This window comes from Miniopterus schreibersii (assembly GCF_964146895.1).
Source record: "Miniopterus schreibersii genome assembly, chromosome: 14".
In the NCBI taxonomy this organism is placed as follows: domain Eukaryota; kingdom Metazoa; phylum Chordata; class Mammalia; order Chiroptera; family Miniopteridae; genus Miniopterus; species Miniopterus schreibersii.
In genome coordinates this window covers 42,666,787-42,683,183 of record NC_138114.1, presented here as the reverse complement: position 1 = coordinate 42,683,183, position 16,397 = coordinate 42,666,787, and the positions used below count along the sequence as shown (strand labels likewise).

At 42.9% G+C, this 16,397-nt stretch overlaps 1 protein-coding gene across 1 annotated transcript in view; it reads right to left on the bottom strand.

Moving 5' to 3' along the window:
* SORCS3 (sortilin related VPS10 domain containing receptor 3) overlaps nt 1–16,397 on the bottom strand; it is a 449,042-nt gene that overhangs the window by 73,984 nt on the left and 358,661 nt on the right. The window contains exons 9-11 of the mRNA XM_081158097.1: nt 13,361–13,540; nt 4,684–4,830; nt 3,061–3,163 (exon numbers count right to left, since the gene is read on the bottom strand). Coding sequence (XP_081014223.1) covers nt 3,061–3,163; nt 4,684–4,830; nt 13,361–13,540 — 430 coding nt within the window. The remainder of the gene's footprint in view (nt 1–3,060; nt 3,164–4,683; nt 4,831–13,360; nt 13,541–16,397) is intronic.

Below are 16,397 nucleotides of genomic sequence, written 5' to 3'. Positions count from 1 at the left end.
CCTAGGGACACCTTCCTCCTTACATATATTTTAGCCTAAGAAAATCTGGTGTGCATGTATGTGTGTCTGCGTGTATATGTGTGTATATCCATGCGTGTGTCTGTAAATGTCATTCCAACTTTAACTCATCCACATATCTTTTGGAGTGCCAGGCAGTTGAGTAACCCAATTGTATAGACTATGTGACCTAAATTATAAAGTGCCCAGAATAAGACAACTATGCTTAGCAGACTGTGGCCACCAAGCATGCCAGATAAAGAAGTCACCTGGTTTATGCCTAGACTGGCCACACTTACTGCCTCTTTCCAGTCTTTTAATTCTCTCCCCTTCCTTTTCTTTATCTTGCACTTCATTCCCTATGTTTATATTTATTATAAGAAAAAGTGATCAAGATTTTCTAGTATATTTGTATTTCCCGAGTGTCCCCAATGGACACCCCCGACACACAGAGCCTAGAACAGTGTTCCAAACGTAGTAGCTGGTTGCTCAATGATTAACTGCGGAATGAATGAGTGAATGAGTAGACAAAGGATCGAGTCACATTCCAGGGCTGATGTGCACTTGGGGAGGTATTGAGAGCCAGGAAAGTACCCTACACACGCATGGATTTATCATTTTGACTGATATTTTTTCTTTTAATAAAAGCAGGAAGGGAATGTTGGCTCCCACACATCTGTAGCCTAAATAAGAACACAATAAAAATGCAATAATGAGAATGTTAATTGAGCTCCTGACATTTAATGTTTCAAAATGAGAAATTAAAGCCAGGCTGCAGCTTGTCAAGCTCCCGGCAACGTCAGGAGCACACAGCTAGACTACTTGTTTTGACACTCAGGTTTCCAAAAATAGCCCTGAGGCTCAGGGAGTAGGTTCAGGTGAGGGGGGAGAGGCCCGGCGGGCAGGGCTGGGGACACCTACCCGGAATTTGGAATTCCAGTCTCCAGATACAGGTTTTGGAAGATACAGATAAAGGTAAGAAGGATGGGGCAGAGAATGTCAGCTCGAGTTGTTTGGTGTTTGGCAGTGGCCTGGAACATAGTACTAATAAGGACTCTGAAGCCACATTTGATTTCAACAGAATAGAGCCTGGTGGTTGATTAGCAATGTCTGCCAAGGGTGGGTTGGAGAGGGGAGGGAGAGAGGGGCAGACAGACAGACAGACACACCCCTGGGCTAGAAGAGGCGAGCCTGTCACAGGTTCTGCCATCCCTGTTATGGGTTCTGCCAACATGCTAAGCCTCTGTTTCAAAGCTCCAATAGATCAACTGTGGAGGCTTTGTGGTGATGAGAGCCCAAGGCTGACACTGAAGTCTGTTTTTGGAAATACCTTCTGTCAATTGAAAGGAGCCCTGAAAGAAATGTTGCTGATCACAGGGACCAAAAAGTCGATTCCCTGATGAAGAGACACGGAAAATGTTTCCGGGATGATTTGATCTTTGAGCATGTTCAGTCCCTAAGTGGCCCTGTGGGAAATCTCTGGCAGGAAGAGCCTGGGTTACGGTGCCAGAGAAGGGAGATGTGACTAATGCGCCTCGCTGGCTAAAGTGGAGCTGGAGGCTTATCACTGGCAGGCTGGAACGGGTCACCCCACTTCGGTGGTGTGACAGGAGGGAGGAAAGAGGTGTGAGATGGAGACCCGGGAGCCTCTCTCACCAATAGCTTAGCTGGTAAACCATGGAGGCTTGCCTCTGTACTTTTTGGCAGCTCAAAACAACTTGCTTTCACCCACCAATTCCTCCAGGGTTGCCCTTTCCTGCTCCTTAAAGACTTGTGAGAAAAAAGTGAGAGTTGTTCTTGGTCAGTGTGAGTGGGTGAGGGCTTGCAGGGGAGAAGAGGGGAGATGTGCAGGCGTCCCAGTTCCTGGGAAGAAAATCAGGCCAGGGAGAGATGAATTTCTTCCGACGGAATGGCCACCCTCTCTCTTGCCTTCCTCATGTATAGTGGTCCCAGAGCTGGGAGGTCTACCCACATGCATTACAGAATGTAGGCACCACTCCCCGAGCCAGGAGAACAGCAACAGAGCCTGCCCTCCCCGCTCATATCCTGGCAGCCTCAGCGAGGAAGGGGCCCAGGGAGTGTCTCTGAAGCCAGCCGTGTTAAACACGGTGGATCCCAATCCTATGGGGTTGGAGAAGTTGCCTGAAACGCCAGAAGACAACACTAGTTGTCAGTCTGATTAGAGGGGTTGGGCACTGGTGGTATTTAAAGTTCACACAGTTGGAGGCCTGCACAATGAAGCCACGTCTAAGAGAGCAAGTAAGTGCCCAGGCAGAGCTTCGGGGTGATGACAAAGAGCAGGATGCACCATCTCAGAAAGTCACTGCGAATTTATCTGCTTTCATTAGTGAAAAGCAGCCTACCTCCAGAGCTCTCACTTCTAAGATTAGACGCCTGCTTGCTTTATGCCATTAATGTATTCCTGAAAAGGTGTATGTAAATCAAACGCATGCTAATCAGAGCGCCTTGCCCCAGAGACTTCTTTTTCATTCCAGTTTCTTTACCTTCATTTCCAATTGCTGTTCAGTGGACAGTGGTTCCAACAGTGCGGCCGACCTTAAGGTTTCCGGCCCTCTCCCCCAGGCTCTCAGCCAAGTGGTTAACCATGTGCAAACAAACCTTCACAGGCACCAGAGCCCTTACGATTAAAAAGAGCTCAGGGGTGAAACCCTTGGTGAAGCATCCTCTCTGTAAACAGAGAATGACCCCAACTTTTATTTGGTGAGCTAGGAAGTTCATAGATCACATTTTCTTAAAGTGAGAATTCCCCATTACAAATCATCTTTCTGATCCGTTGTTTACTTTGAGAGGAACTCTGACTGCCTGCCAGGCACAGGGGACTGCTCTGTGGCTGTGGGGATGGCACTCTAACCGAGAAGGTACAGGTGTCATCCGGAGCCCTTACCCTGGGTCATTAGCATGGCCTTGGGGATGCAGGTATCCTGCCTATTTCCTGGGGACAGTGCCCATAGCGTTCATCCGATGCTCAAAGGAACCCAAAGAGGTTATAAAGATATCCTGGCAGCCTCAGCGAGGAAGGGGCCCAGGGAGTGTCTTCCTTACCTGTAGCCACCACAAGTCCTGGGGCCGTGGCCTTGCTAGAGAGTCTTCCTGAGGAGTATGGGTTTTCCGAGGTCTTCAAGTGCAGGTGTAAGGAGCAGAAGGGCTACAGGAAGAAGGGAAGAGCTTTATTCCTGGAAACCTTGACAGACACCCTGCCTCCTAGGTGTTAGGTTTCTGGAAACAGCAAGGACTGGACGGAGCCACGCACTCAGGTTTGGGCAGAAGCCATCTCCACCTGAGATCGCCAATATGGTCCCATCAGAAGCTGCTCTGAGCTCCTGGCCCTGCTCCCATCACACTGTCTGCTGTCCCCTCTCTTCCTACCCCCACCCCGTCCATCAAGATCCAGTTCATGGCTGGCCTTCTGAAGCTTCCCTGACCATTCCTTCCCCAGGATGACACTGACCTTCCCCCAGTTCTAACCCTGACCATCACACTCTGCTTCGTGGAGCTCTGAGGGACCCCACTGGGAGGGGTGAACAGAGGAAGCTAAGGGAGACAGTCTGCAAGCCCTCTGCCCTCTGCTTCAACCAGATTCTCTGTTTCTGTTTTATGTATTTGGTTCTTATTTATAATTTCACTGAATTTTACTTAAAATATTTGAAGCTATTATCTAAAACTCATATAAGTTTGCATTCCCTATTTATCTCTATTTGGGTGCTCTTTAAAATGATTTATAGGGATGTATTATATTTATATAATATAATAACTAAAAATATGAAAATGATGAAATTGGGGAAAGTAGAAAATTAGGTTAAGGAAATACAATGAAGCCATGAGTGAGATTTGTGTGGGGGTGGGGAGTGGGCGGAAGTCAGGCTGTGGCCAGTTTTTAGAGATGGGTAAGCTTTTGTTTTTGACCTTCCTAGTATCTGGAGTTGGACTGATACTACAGAAGGGGAAAGGTCATGTTTGCCCTATTTACCACTATATCTCCCAGTTTTAAAAATAATGTCTGCAATATGATTCAGTGGTTAATAAACCTTTTAAATTAGTGGCAAAAGGCCACTTTTTTGCTAAAGAGAAACATAACCATTCCTGGGACCTTAGAAGAATTTCTCACACTGGTCCTTTTAAGATGTCACTGAGCTCTGTGACTGCCGCTGTTAATTATCTGTCTTTCCTCCCCACCTAGAGTTGTAGCACCCGGGGGCAGAAATAGCATCTTATACTTCCTGTCCCCAATATTCCACACAGCTGCAACCCTGGAGATGCTGGTAGATTAATTACTTCATGTGGACATAGCAGCCTGACCTTTCCTGGGCTTTGCTCACCTTGACATCCATCAAACACTTATCAAACTGTAGTATATCAGCACCAGTTAACAGGCGTGTTGACACTACTGAGCTGTCGGGGACCCTGGAACACAGGCACTTTCTCCTCTACGTTTCTTCATCATACTAAGAGTTCCGTCACATAGTATTTTCTCAGTAAAAACACCTGGTGTTCAACTGAACTTTCCATCCAAGTGGAGTCCACAGATCAGCACCCTGGGAGTTGTAGGAAATCCCTGCCCAGCACCAGCCAATTTCCTAAGACACCCTGATAGAAGAGAGCCCCTGAGGCAGCCTCCCCAGGTAACCAGCCTTCCCGGTGGACTTCACACGAGACTGGGTGACTGACCAGCAGGCAGTGTACCGGGCTTCCTCTCAGGTCCACGTCTGGAGCTTGCAGTAGGCGCCAATCCCTGCCCTTGTTGTAAGTGATGTATGTCTTCACCTGGCCATCCACCTTCTTGTTTGCCAGGAATATCCCTCTGATACCTGCTACCTAGGAAAAAGGGTGAGAGATGGAGAACCATGTTGGGCCAAAATGCCTACAGTCTTGGAGGAGCCCAGAGAGAAGCCCCGGCATTTTCCACAGGGTGTTGGGAGTACAGAAGAGAAGTGGAGGAACATGGAGAGACATGCCATATGCTATACGGTCTCTGAGAGACGGAGTTCATCTCTGCACCCTCCACCCCCCAACCCAGATGTCCTGCTCCGCTCCTACCCACCTGCTTGTCCCTCTTTACGTGTCTCTGCATTTTGTTGCCTAGGGCCCATCCGATCCTTAACTTTGAGAATTCCCTCTGAGGTGGGAGGATGGATAACCTCAGGAGTAACCGCCTTCTGCTCAGGAGGGGCTTGTCAACAGGTTTTCAAGGCACCAAGGTATACTCCTTAGTGATGGAAGTTGAGGTGCCCCAAAGTAATGAGGTAGGTATACTCTGGGGAGATGACCCAGCTTGAACACCTGGAATCCATCTCTGGCTGTGTCACTAGCTCATTCTGTGACTAGGTAACTCTCATGTCATCTTTGGGTCTCAGCCAGTGGTCACTTTGAAACACGAAAAATCAGCCCTGCTTTCTCTTTTCCCCTCACTGGCTGGCGATGGACCCATGAGATAATGCAGAGCTCTCTTGCCAGAGTTCCCGATTGTTGGGATTTGCATTCCCGTAATATTTTGAAGGGAAAAGAGCATCACCACAAAACAAGAAGCTAGAGGATTAAAGGAGATCGGTGATCTAGAAGGGTCCTGGAGTAAGTACAGGTTCACTCAAACTTTTATTCCTACTATGTCTACATTCTGGGCAATAAGAATAGCTATTTATATTGACAACATCCTATCTCAAAACAACAATAAAAAGAGTATCTTAAATTCCTGTACAATTTCAGTATGTTCCAAAGCTAAAAGGTAATTCAAATAGTTTAAGTATATATAAACTAAAGGTTTACTGCCAGGTTTTCTGAGCAATAGAGATCTCAAAATTATAATTGTATTTTTCCTCCATTCTTTAAGGATCACGGTTCACTGAGATTTTTTGCAGTTCTGAGAGAACACTAGTGGGACACAACTCCACAGAAGTGAGCTCCTTTATTTTTTTAATGGCATAATTTAGTTGCTGAAATAAGAAGTCTTTTTTAAATTTGTTTTTAATTTTGTTAGTAACCTGACTGGCCTTCAAGAGAATGCTAACCCAAATAAAAACAAACAAACAAATGGACAAAGGATGTCAGAAGAACAGAATTATCTGGGAAGGACACCACCAGGGGGATTTGACAAGTGGCCAAGAGTGGAATTGATTAGATTCCCAACGTGAACAGAGGGTGGGTAAGGAGAGAAGCCAAGCTGGGGGGAGAAGCAGGGGTGTCCATATTATGCCCTTGCCCGGAGGTACCCTTGCTGCCCTAGTTGTTTAGAGCCAGTGCCACGTCAGGAAGGCTGGCATCTTATGTGCTCATCTAGAGGCCATGAGGCTCTCAGATCATCTCAGTCTTTAAAACCAAATGCAAAGGTATTTTTCTTAAACCTGATATTCCTCACACAGAATGCGATCTGTGTTTCTCTACAACCTTCTGCCTTTTGGCATTTTCTTTAGACCACCGGATAATGATTCCAAGAACTCTCTTCACTTAGCCAGCTGCCTGTTTCACCTGTACCCAGGGCCTTGCTCTCTACTTCCCCAAAGAAAATACAGTCAGACTCAGGCTTCCGAGTGTGCTCCTGTGGGGTTCCTGTCACCCCCTCCCCTGCCTCCGGTGTGATGCATGACAGCCTGAACTACTGGTCATCCAGCTGCCTCTTGTGTTTCTGGATGAACATGTTTGGTAAATGGAATGGTCACTACCATACTTTCCCACCGAGAGCTCCCCCACTCGGATGGGCGCTTTCTGTGTGCCCCACATATCCTGAGAGCAAGCTCAGGAGAATGGAGGCTGAAAAGCAATAGGAGGGGGCCTGCAGAGCTACAGGGAACCCATCGAGAGCTCTGAAGGCCTTTCTCCTGCAGACCACATAGGGCCACAGCGATCTCCCTCTTGTCTGAGAGAGCTGGAATACTTCCCCTTTGTGTTTGGATTGGTTAAAGCCCTTACATTATTACTGAGTTACTTCTTGGCTCCATATTGTATATAAATGGACTATAGGTTTGGAGGTCACTTTGCTTTTCTGCACCTTAGGCCAACAGATTTCAAACAGTTTGAATGCAAACCAAGAATAAAATACATTTATGTCACAGCCTAGCAGAGTCCTATACGCATATATGTGTACATATGTAAGTACATATATATCAGGAAACACAATTTACCCTCACTATACACAATGTAAAGGAATTAGATAATGAGACACATTTTAACTCTTCTCCATCCTAGGACGTACTTGGAATCTGCCTTAAACATGCTTCCTCCCACTGTTGTCTGAAATCAGAAGCCTGGCTGTTGCTGTTGGCCCAGCAGCTCAAGGAGAAGGGCACCAGCTGGTGGTGGCCCCCATGGAAGAGGGTAGTACAAGGTGTCAGGACTGCATGGCCCACTTTCACTCCGGGATTCAATTTGAATTGCAAAGGGAGACTGACAATGGCCCCTTGGCAGAGCATTGGGTCCAGGTGGCAAGGTTGTATGTCGCTCCCCTCCCCAGGCCCTCCGGACAAGAAAGCTAGGGCTCTGCTGAGAAAAGCAATTACCGTGGTCTGCTTTGGGCTGTCCCTTGAGTCAAACCTGTGGTGAGAATCCGATGAAGGTCAGTTTGGAAAAAATGTCCCTGTGGAGGCTACAAGCAGCTGTCCATTTGGCTAAAAAAGGGTCACCTAAAATAATAATAAAGCAGAAGGTGGAAGGCAACCACTACAGACAAGGAAAACAAGAAAACATCAAGAAGATGGGCAAAGAGACCAGAACACTAAGGATGTCTCGGAGAGTTGCATTTTATCCACCCAACATAATTAGTCATGAGGAATTTCAAATTAGACCCACAACGAGGTAGCGCTATGCTCCTACAGGAAAGGCTAAACACACACACGCAACTGACAATACCAAGTGTTGGTGGCGATGTGAAGCAACAGGAACTCTCATACAGCTCCGGCAGTGATGTGAAATGATACTCCCACTTTGGAAACAATTTGGTGTCCTTTTATAAACATATACCCACACCCAACCTATCAATCTTACTCCTAGGTATCTACCCATAAGAAATACTTATGTTCATGTGACTATTTATAGGAGTTTTATTCATAATCATGCACAACTGGAAACAACTCAATGCCCTCAAACTGATGAATGGATAGCAAACTATGACACATCCAAACAACGGAATACTACTCAACAATGAAAAGGAACATTGACTGATACTCAACAACATGGGTGAATCTCATTCTAAGTGAAAAAAGCCAGGCTCAAAAAAATACCTGCTGTCTAATTCCCTCCATATGACACTATAGAAAAGACAAACCTGGAATGAGAAAGAGAGAAATCAGACCAGTGTTTCCCAGTGACTTTGGGTAGGAGGAGAGTTGACTACAAAAAGGCCAAAAGAAAATATTTGGAGGTAACAGAACTATTTTATATTTTAATTGCAGTTGTAGTTATACAAATGGGTACCCCGTCACAACTCACAGAACTGTGTACCCAAAAGGATACATTTTACTGTATATAAATCATACCTCAATAAAAAACTAATGTGAAAAAAATACATAGTGGGAAAAGCCTGGGCTTTCTAGTCAAATAAACATGGGTTTGCTTAAACATAGTACCACCATTTACTAGCTGTGTGATCTGTGCCACGTTACTAAATTTTCTGCATCTCTGTACTCGTATAAGGCACAATGGGGAATGACACCTACCACAGAGGGATACTGTGATAGATAAATAAGAAAAAGTATATAAGCTGTTTAGAGTTGTGCAGTCCAATACCATAGCCACTAGCCATGTGTGGCCATTGAGCACTTGAAATGCGGCCAGTGGGACCAAGAAACTGACTTATAATTTTATTTAATTTTAACCGGTTTAAACACTGATGCCAGATTTAGTCGTTGGCAAACTTTTAAATATGTTTGGAATAACTTTGCATGTGTGAACCTACTTTTTTCTACTATAAATTTTATGAAATGTCAATACTGATCAAGGATTTCTGGTAAAAATTTAGCATATAAATTGAGGTGTGTGGGAAGTGTAAAATACACCCAGGATTTGGTAGACTTAGTATCGAAAAATATATAAAGTATCTCAGCAATTTTTTCATGTCAAACATATACTGAGATGATAATATTTTGGATACTTTTGTTAAATAAAATGTCATTATAATTAATTTCACTTTACATTTTTTTAACGTGGGTAGTAGAAAATTTAGAAGTGCATGTGTAGCTCACATTATATATTTATTCAACAACGCCAGTCTAAGACATTGCCTGGTATGCTGCTGTTGTTATCATAAGGAGTTACAAGTTGGATGCTTAATAATCAGGAAAGTATTGAAGAAAATCCATCAGACAGGCAGCTCAGAGCATGTTTTCATAATATCACTGAGGGTGTTGAAAAGAATATTTGTTTCTTGATTTATCAGTGGAGAGAAACCAAAAAGAAATATAGTTTGTAGTTAGGGATGTGTAGAAACCACAACAGAGCTCTATGTGGAAAGAGTGTCAAGAATAATGGTGAACACACACAATGGACCACACTCACGGCAACACCAGCCTTGCTTTGGTACAATGGGTTCTGAAACATTAAAAAAGATTTTGATTATTATTTGGCCTTTGAGAATTATTTTCTCCCCTGATTATGTAATTACATCTATGACAATATTGTATTTTGAGGCAGAGATTAAAGATACAAGAAGCAAGAGGCTCTGTACAGCTGTAGACTGCTCCCAACAGACCAGGAAACAACACTGTATTTGCCTTATTAAGTTTTAGTGACTTAGTGGGATTGATCCCCATTGGTCTCCAAGGTCTCTCAAAGCCAAGACCTACAAGGTGAATTCTTGAGCAAGTTCTTGCTTTCTTTTTCCCGTTTCCATGGTCAGGAAGAGGCTTGAGAGGCTGTTGGAAGACGAAGCGATACCCCAGTAGCTTTAAGTGGCTATGGTCGGCCCAACCCACCTCACATCTGTGGTACCCAAAAGCATCTCTGACATTTCAGACAAGAGAATACAGATATAGTATTTTGTTACATTATCATATAAAGTTACACATTCACTTGAAATAGGGGACTATATCATGCATGCAAATATCACTCACTAGGTATGTAGTTATAGGGGAAAAACAGAGAAATACTAGCCCATAGAATAAATGTCCAGGTCTTCAATCAAGTTCTTTAGTGGGTATCTTTGCAATCATTATCCCTGCTGTTCTCCAAGGCCACTCAACATTCTATAAAAATAAACCTCTACTTCTCAGACCCTGACTCTCTTCTCATGCTGAAACTCCACCAGGAATGCCTTTCTCTCAAGCTCCAGCGTTTATTTTTCAAGCCAACACATCTACAAGTCTACCCAAGTCCCTCAAGTTAGAGTCACTTATATCTTTCCAGTGGATTGTCAGTTTCATGTACCAACCTCATCTCATCAAACAGAATACACTCTATGAAAGTGAAGTGTGTTAATTTAGCTGAATTGAATGTGAAAGTTTACTGGTTTTCTCAGATACATTACTCAAGGGCACTCAGAGTCCAGACAAAGGATAGTCTCTTTGTTAACTGGCCATATGGTACACAATCTCATTTTTTATGAGAATCTCCAGTGAAGAAGGTTAAAGTCTAATGACCCCTAGAGACCAATTAAATTGAGCTTTGTCTCCAAATCACAGAATGTATCTCCAGGTGCAAAACAGCACTGCCCTCTAAAAACCTTCAATATGTTGTTCATTGTCTCGATAGGGCCAGGATCCATTTTATTCCCTTGGTATTAAAGGCCTTCTAGAATCTGAACTCCAGTGTCTATCCAGTAGTCATTCTTGTACCTGACAAGCATCTCTTCTATTCAGTGAGACTGGCTAGCTCATAATCTTACAAGTCTACACCCTCCAGCCAATTCTTGGCTCATGTCCTCCACTTCTTCATTTCTTCCTGCCCAGGGAAAACATCTGATAATAACCGGTAATGTTGAGAAAAAGAACTGGGCATGTACAGCTCATCCACACATCCACTATTTGGGAGATCTACCTGCAAAGATCACATCTTTTGTACCTCAGTGTGATGGTGTTGTAGAAACAGGCTTCCACAGGAGATCTTTCGATTTACTATTTCTGCCTATTACTGGTGGATGGGTGCAGTTCTGGAGTGCAGTATTAGCAAGCCCACGTCCTCCTACATGACTTTTTAAAAAGCAATACAGCTGATGTTTGATCTCTATTTGTCTCACCCTGTCTTTGTCTCAGTTGGTTCCAGTCTTGGGCAGGTAAAAAGGGAACTTGTTTGTTGACCTCCCTGAAAGCCCAACAAACTAAATTTCAACCTCCATGAAGCTAAGACTCATCATCTCTCCTGTCTTATTCATGGACATGAACACAAGGTAGGGACACAATAAACCTGATAAAATTGAATGGAAAACCATCTCAACAGCTCTGGTTTTAGAGAAGTTACCTTGCTTGGTACATCTTGTTTCTCTGTAGATGCAATGACATCATGCATTTCCACCCCAACAAGACCAAAGAGGCAAGGCTGACTTCAACAAGAAGAAAGCAAAATTACATGGATCTAGGTGCGTTCTTTATTTTGATTTATGTTCCATATCAGATCAGTGTCTTGCTGTTCTAAATGACCAAGAGTTTTCAGACTCCCTTAGGAAAGAAACAGCAGAGTCGCAAACTCACTCACCATTATCAATAGGGTCAGAGACCCAGGGATTTCTCACCTGGATCTCTGAAATGTCACCCTCAGCAAGGTCTACCCTCCTCTTGGTTCTGGCCACAGGACCATGAATAATTCTCTTATCTTTATAGCCTCATTTGTGCAAACAGGAACTTGTTTGGAGTGGCCTCAGTCCTGCCAACATTCATCCACACCTTCCCATGAGTTGTGACTTATTGCCGAATAACAAAGGTGTGTTTCTTCTTCCTGGTATGATTAGGGGCATGGAAATGGGAGCTTCCCAAAACCATTTATACACTTTAGTCATCTTTTCCAGTTTTTATAACTCTAGGAAGATATCTGGGCCATTTTCCAAGTAAACCTTGTTGTTAGGGAGTTATTTTAGCACTTGTCAACTACCTCTTTAGGAAGTCAGGATATTTCTCCTGATTTTGTTTTATAACCAATGACATTCACTTCTTTCCTTTTATAAATGTACTTCCATTCACCCTATATCTTTGTGTAATGCTCCTTCTACCCTAATAAAAGAACTGGAATTTTATATGTTTCTATCACTACCAGTAACTCAGCAGCCAACTTACATACCAGTGTAGAGATGCTGGATCTTAGGTGCTGCTAAGAAGAGACCACTATAAAGCAGGAGAAGTCCATGCACTGACCCCTCTGTTCTGAAAGCCACTCCCACTCCTCAAAGAGAAAATCTCACAAGGGAGCAGCTCACCCAGACCATCTGAGGCTACCACCCAGAGCACACAACTTGTCCTTGCAGGAATAAATGACCTCAACCAGCACAGTCTATGTAGGTTTGTCCACCAGTCACTAGTGAATGTTGGGTAATGAGACACACTTTCTTTGCTCAAATCAATCCATCATACTGAGGTGGTCAATCAAGTACCTTTACTGTGGCCAGGACTGTCAAAGGACACACTTGTCACTAGAGGTATAAAAAAGCACTACATCATTAGGGTCACTGAAACAATTAGTTCCTTTAATCTAGTTCCTATAATGGAGTCACTTGGTTTCCTAGATAAATTATTCTTTAACTAGTGGTCACATTTAAAAAAAAAAAAAAAGTGCAAACTCAGTAAAGGTAATCATATTTAAAAAGAAAAGAAAAACTCAATGAAAGTCAAGACTAATTCTTCATGAACAGAGGCTGGCATTTGGGGGCATTTTAGGGAAACCCTCATACCCATCATTAGTGTTTACTTTTATTTTTCTATAAAATTTGTCCATAAAACTTTAAAATGCAACACAGCTGATGCTTGATCTCCAGGAAATTAAATCATTTTAATTTTATAAATAACTTAAGGTATACAAATAACACTGCTTCCTCCACCCAGAATCCATCAGAAGCACAGAATTGAAAATATACTTAAGAGATCATGTAGGCCACATACCTTCATTTCTGACTTGTAGTTATGCTTATACCTACAAGAACATCAACTTTAGGTACCATTTGTTGAAGGTTTATTGAGCCAATCACCACAGTAGACGCTTCACAAACATTATCTCTCATTCTCCCAATAAGCTCATTAGATAAATACTTTACCTCCATTTTACAGGCGAGAAACTCGAGGCACAGAGAAATTAAGGCCCTTGCTCAAGCCATACAATTGCTAAGTAGTATAGCTGAGATATGTCCCAGGACCATCTGATACACACACTTGTGTTTATACCATTAAAACTCATGAAAAAGAAAGGCACATTCAGGTGGGGGATAATCTCAGCTACATACCTCATACAATTCAATAATGATGTTTCCCATTAGACCTCGGCTGCTCTTTATGTTCTCCATGGCCAGGGTGAAGTAGATCCCACGGGTGTCTGAGATGTAGAGGTTGTATGTATCATTCTGGTTCCATTCTTGGACGGCTGCAAACACCTGGTTCTCATCAGTACTGATGATGTGCATGTCCTGTAAGAAGATGGAAGGCTGTAAGGCAGCAGATCTCTTAGCTCCCTGTGCACTGGGGACCCAGAATGATTACCATGACTTATGAAATGGTTGAGAAAAAGCTTGATTTATAGGTAATGTTAAACAATTCTGTGTCGGGCCAAGGCTATAAATTATGAGGCTCATGATTTCTGTTCCTTGCTAAGTGACAGCAAGATGGGTCTGAGGGGCTCTGGTGGGTATCATTTTCCATGGCTTTGAGGGATTTATCCACTTTCATTTTTTATTTTTATATCTGAAAGGTAGTGTTAGTGCTAAAAGAGATAAAAAGTCTTGCAAGAAAAAGCTCACACATGCCGGAAGACAGGGTCTATCCCTTCTTTAGGTCTTCATTTATGTTTTCAAACTTTTCAGTGTAATGGTTTTCACGCCTTTCTTTGGAATCTTCACAGTCAGGGGGATTGCAGGAAGGGTGGCTGGGAGGCATGGCCAATGGGTGGGGCTCTGGGCTTCTAACCGTGTTTCAACCAGAGCGGAGCCACTCAAATCTGCTTTATACTAGAGTTCTGTGTAATATTTTAGAAGTAAAAGGTGTGTGGTGGGGTTCTTCTGTTAATAAAGTAATATTTGAAAATCACTGATATGGAGGAACAGATACTCAACCTGGAATTTAGTGATCTGGGCCATAATATAAGCTCTGTAGGACTGTTGAATGTGGCAGTCTCCATCAGCTTCAATTTTCTTACTAAAATAGTGAAGAGGCTGGGCTACCAGTAAAAAATAGCTAACAATTGGGCAGTGTTCTAAGTTACTTTAATGCATTACTGTATTTCCATTAAAATCCAAATAATTCTACAATGGAGGTAGTGTAATTATTCCTATTTTATTGAGGACTAAAGTAAGGAAACAGGCTTACAAACTTGCTTCAAATTACATAGCTAGTAAGTGGCAGAACCCTGTTTTGAACTGCAGTGGTATGACTCTAACATAATTGTTGGCTTCTAACCATTTATATATATAGCTTCTAGATTAGAATTTGCAAACTAAGGGCCCATGAAATAAACATAAATCACAAGAGTTTGGTTTGACCAAAGTCTCTGCAATACTTGAAAATGTAGTCTTTTTGGTGGAGTCATTGGAGTCTCAGTTCTATATATCTCAATTTTCTTACGACCTGCCACTTCTGGTTTGTGAAGTCACTTTAGTTTGCATTCCTGGAGTAGATCAGTTCTAAAATCAAATCCACTAGTCCAGAATTCAAAGCAGTTTATAAAAGCCATTTCCCATATATGGCTAGACACTGTGCAAAGGTTATCATAATCCCAAGTCCTTACTTAAGGAGCTTACACTGCCAGAAGGCAATGTTGACAAGGATAAACATCTGAAAAATATGAGAGTAGTTAAAAAATGCATAACTATACAGATGTATATGCCAAAGAGTAATAGCATACTGAGAAAGTAAGAGAGGCCCCCTCCTCACTGTGATGGAAAGCACTGGTAATAGGAGCACAGGCAATTGGAGTTGACAGTAAGTAGATAATCAGGCTGAATCTAGCCCCTACCTTATTTGGCCAACCTTTCCCAGAAATGGTTTCAACAATAAAGGGAGGCAGCAATGTCTATAATGTCAGAACCATGGAGAGCTCCATCAAGATGACTTCAAAAGGCACAAGCTCATTTGATTTGGATGATTTCAAAAGGAGCAAGCTTATCTGATTTGGACAAGTGGGAGGTGGGGAAAGCAGAGAAGCAAGCTCTACATCTTTGCATTGGAGATTCTCTGTCACATCCCAGTCTCTGAAGGCCCTAGGTCACCTTGACTAAGACCTCCTTACTCATTTGTGCTTATACACCTTACAGGTTCCTGCTGAGCTGCTTGAACGTGGAAACGAGGCTTACTCTTAAAAACCATGTGATTACATCGTGTTGTGTTGGTGTGGAATGAAAGCCCAAGAACCCAGTAGGAGGGGAAACAACAGCTGCAGGAAAAACAGATTAAATTCACTTATCCTGTTAAAAATGCAATAGAAATGCCTGGCTTTTCCCAGATGTTTTGGTTATAAAAATGAATGAGCTAAGTTATTTTAGACTGAACTAATAAAAAAGAGAAGTGGAAAAAAACAACTTAAAACACTGGTCGGGATTAGAGGCAGCCAGCTTTTCTGTGAACGCATCTTACTTTAGGCCTGCGTTGAGACTGTGTTACCTGGTGAACAGGTGCTGCGGGCTCTGGGGTGAAAGACTGCTTCTTTGTATCTAGGATTCTGGGATGTCTGCTTCAGAAATCATTAATTGGCCAAAGTCACTTAGCTAATAAATGACATTACTAAAATTTAAACTCAAGAGTATCCTAATCAAGAAGCTAAGCTCCATATCAGTGGGAGTATAACTTTCATGGGCATCAAAATGACCTGGCGATCTTAATAGCATGCAGACTCATGAGTTCCACTGCCCGAGGTTCTGATTCAGTGTGTCTGGTGAGGGACCTTAGATTCTGCTACCTAATAAGCCCCCCAGATGATTCTGGTGCATATAATCTGGGGAACCACTCTCTGAACAGCTCTGAACCTGAGCTATGTGTCCTCTCTTCTAATAGGCCTTGTGGTTGCATAGGATCAACCATAACAACCTGGAGAGTGTCTTCAAAACCAAAGAAAAGCCCTGGTAATTAAATGTGGCCCAATCGGGATCTGAAGGATAATGAATTCTGCTACCCTAATCTAACTCCAAAGCATGTGTCACCGTCATACTAAAGCAATAATAAACAACAGTCCTCTATATCCTCCCTAAGGAGTAACTGGGGAGATCAGAGTTGCTTTTTGAAAACCTAAACCTGTGACTTCGTAGGAGAAAACAGTAAAAATACTTCCCTGTTACT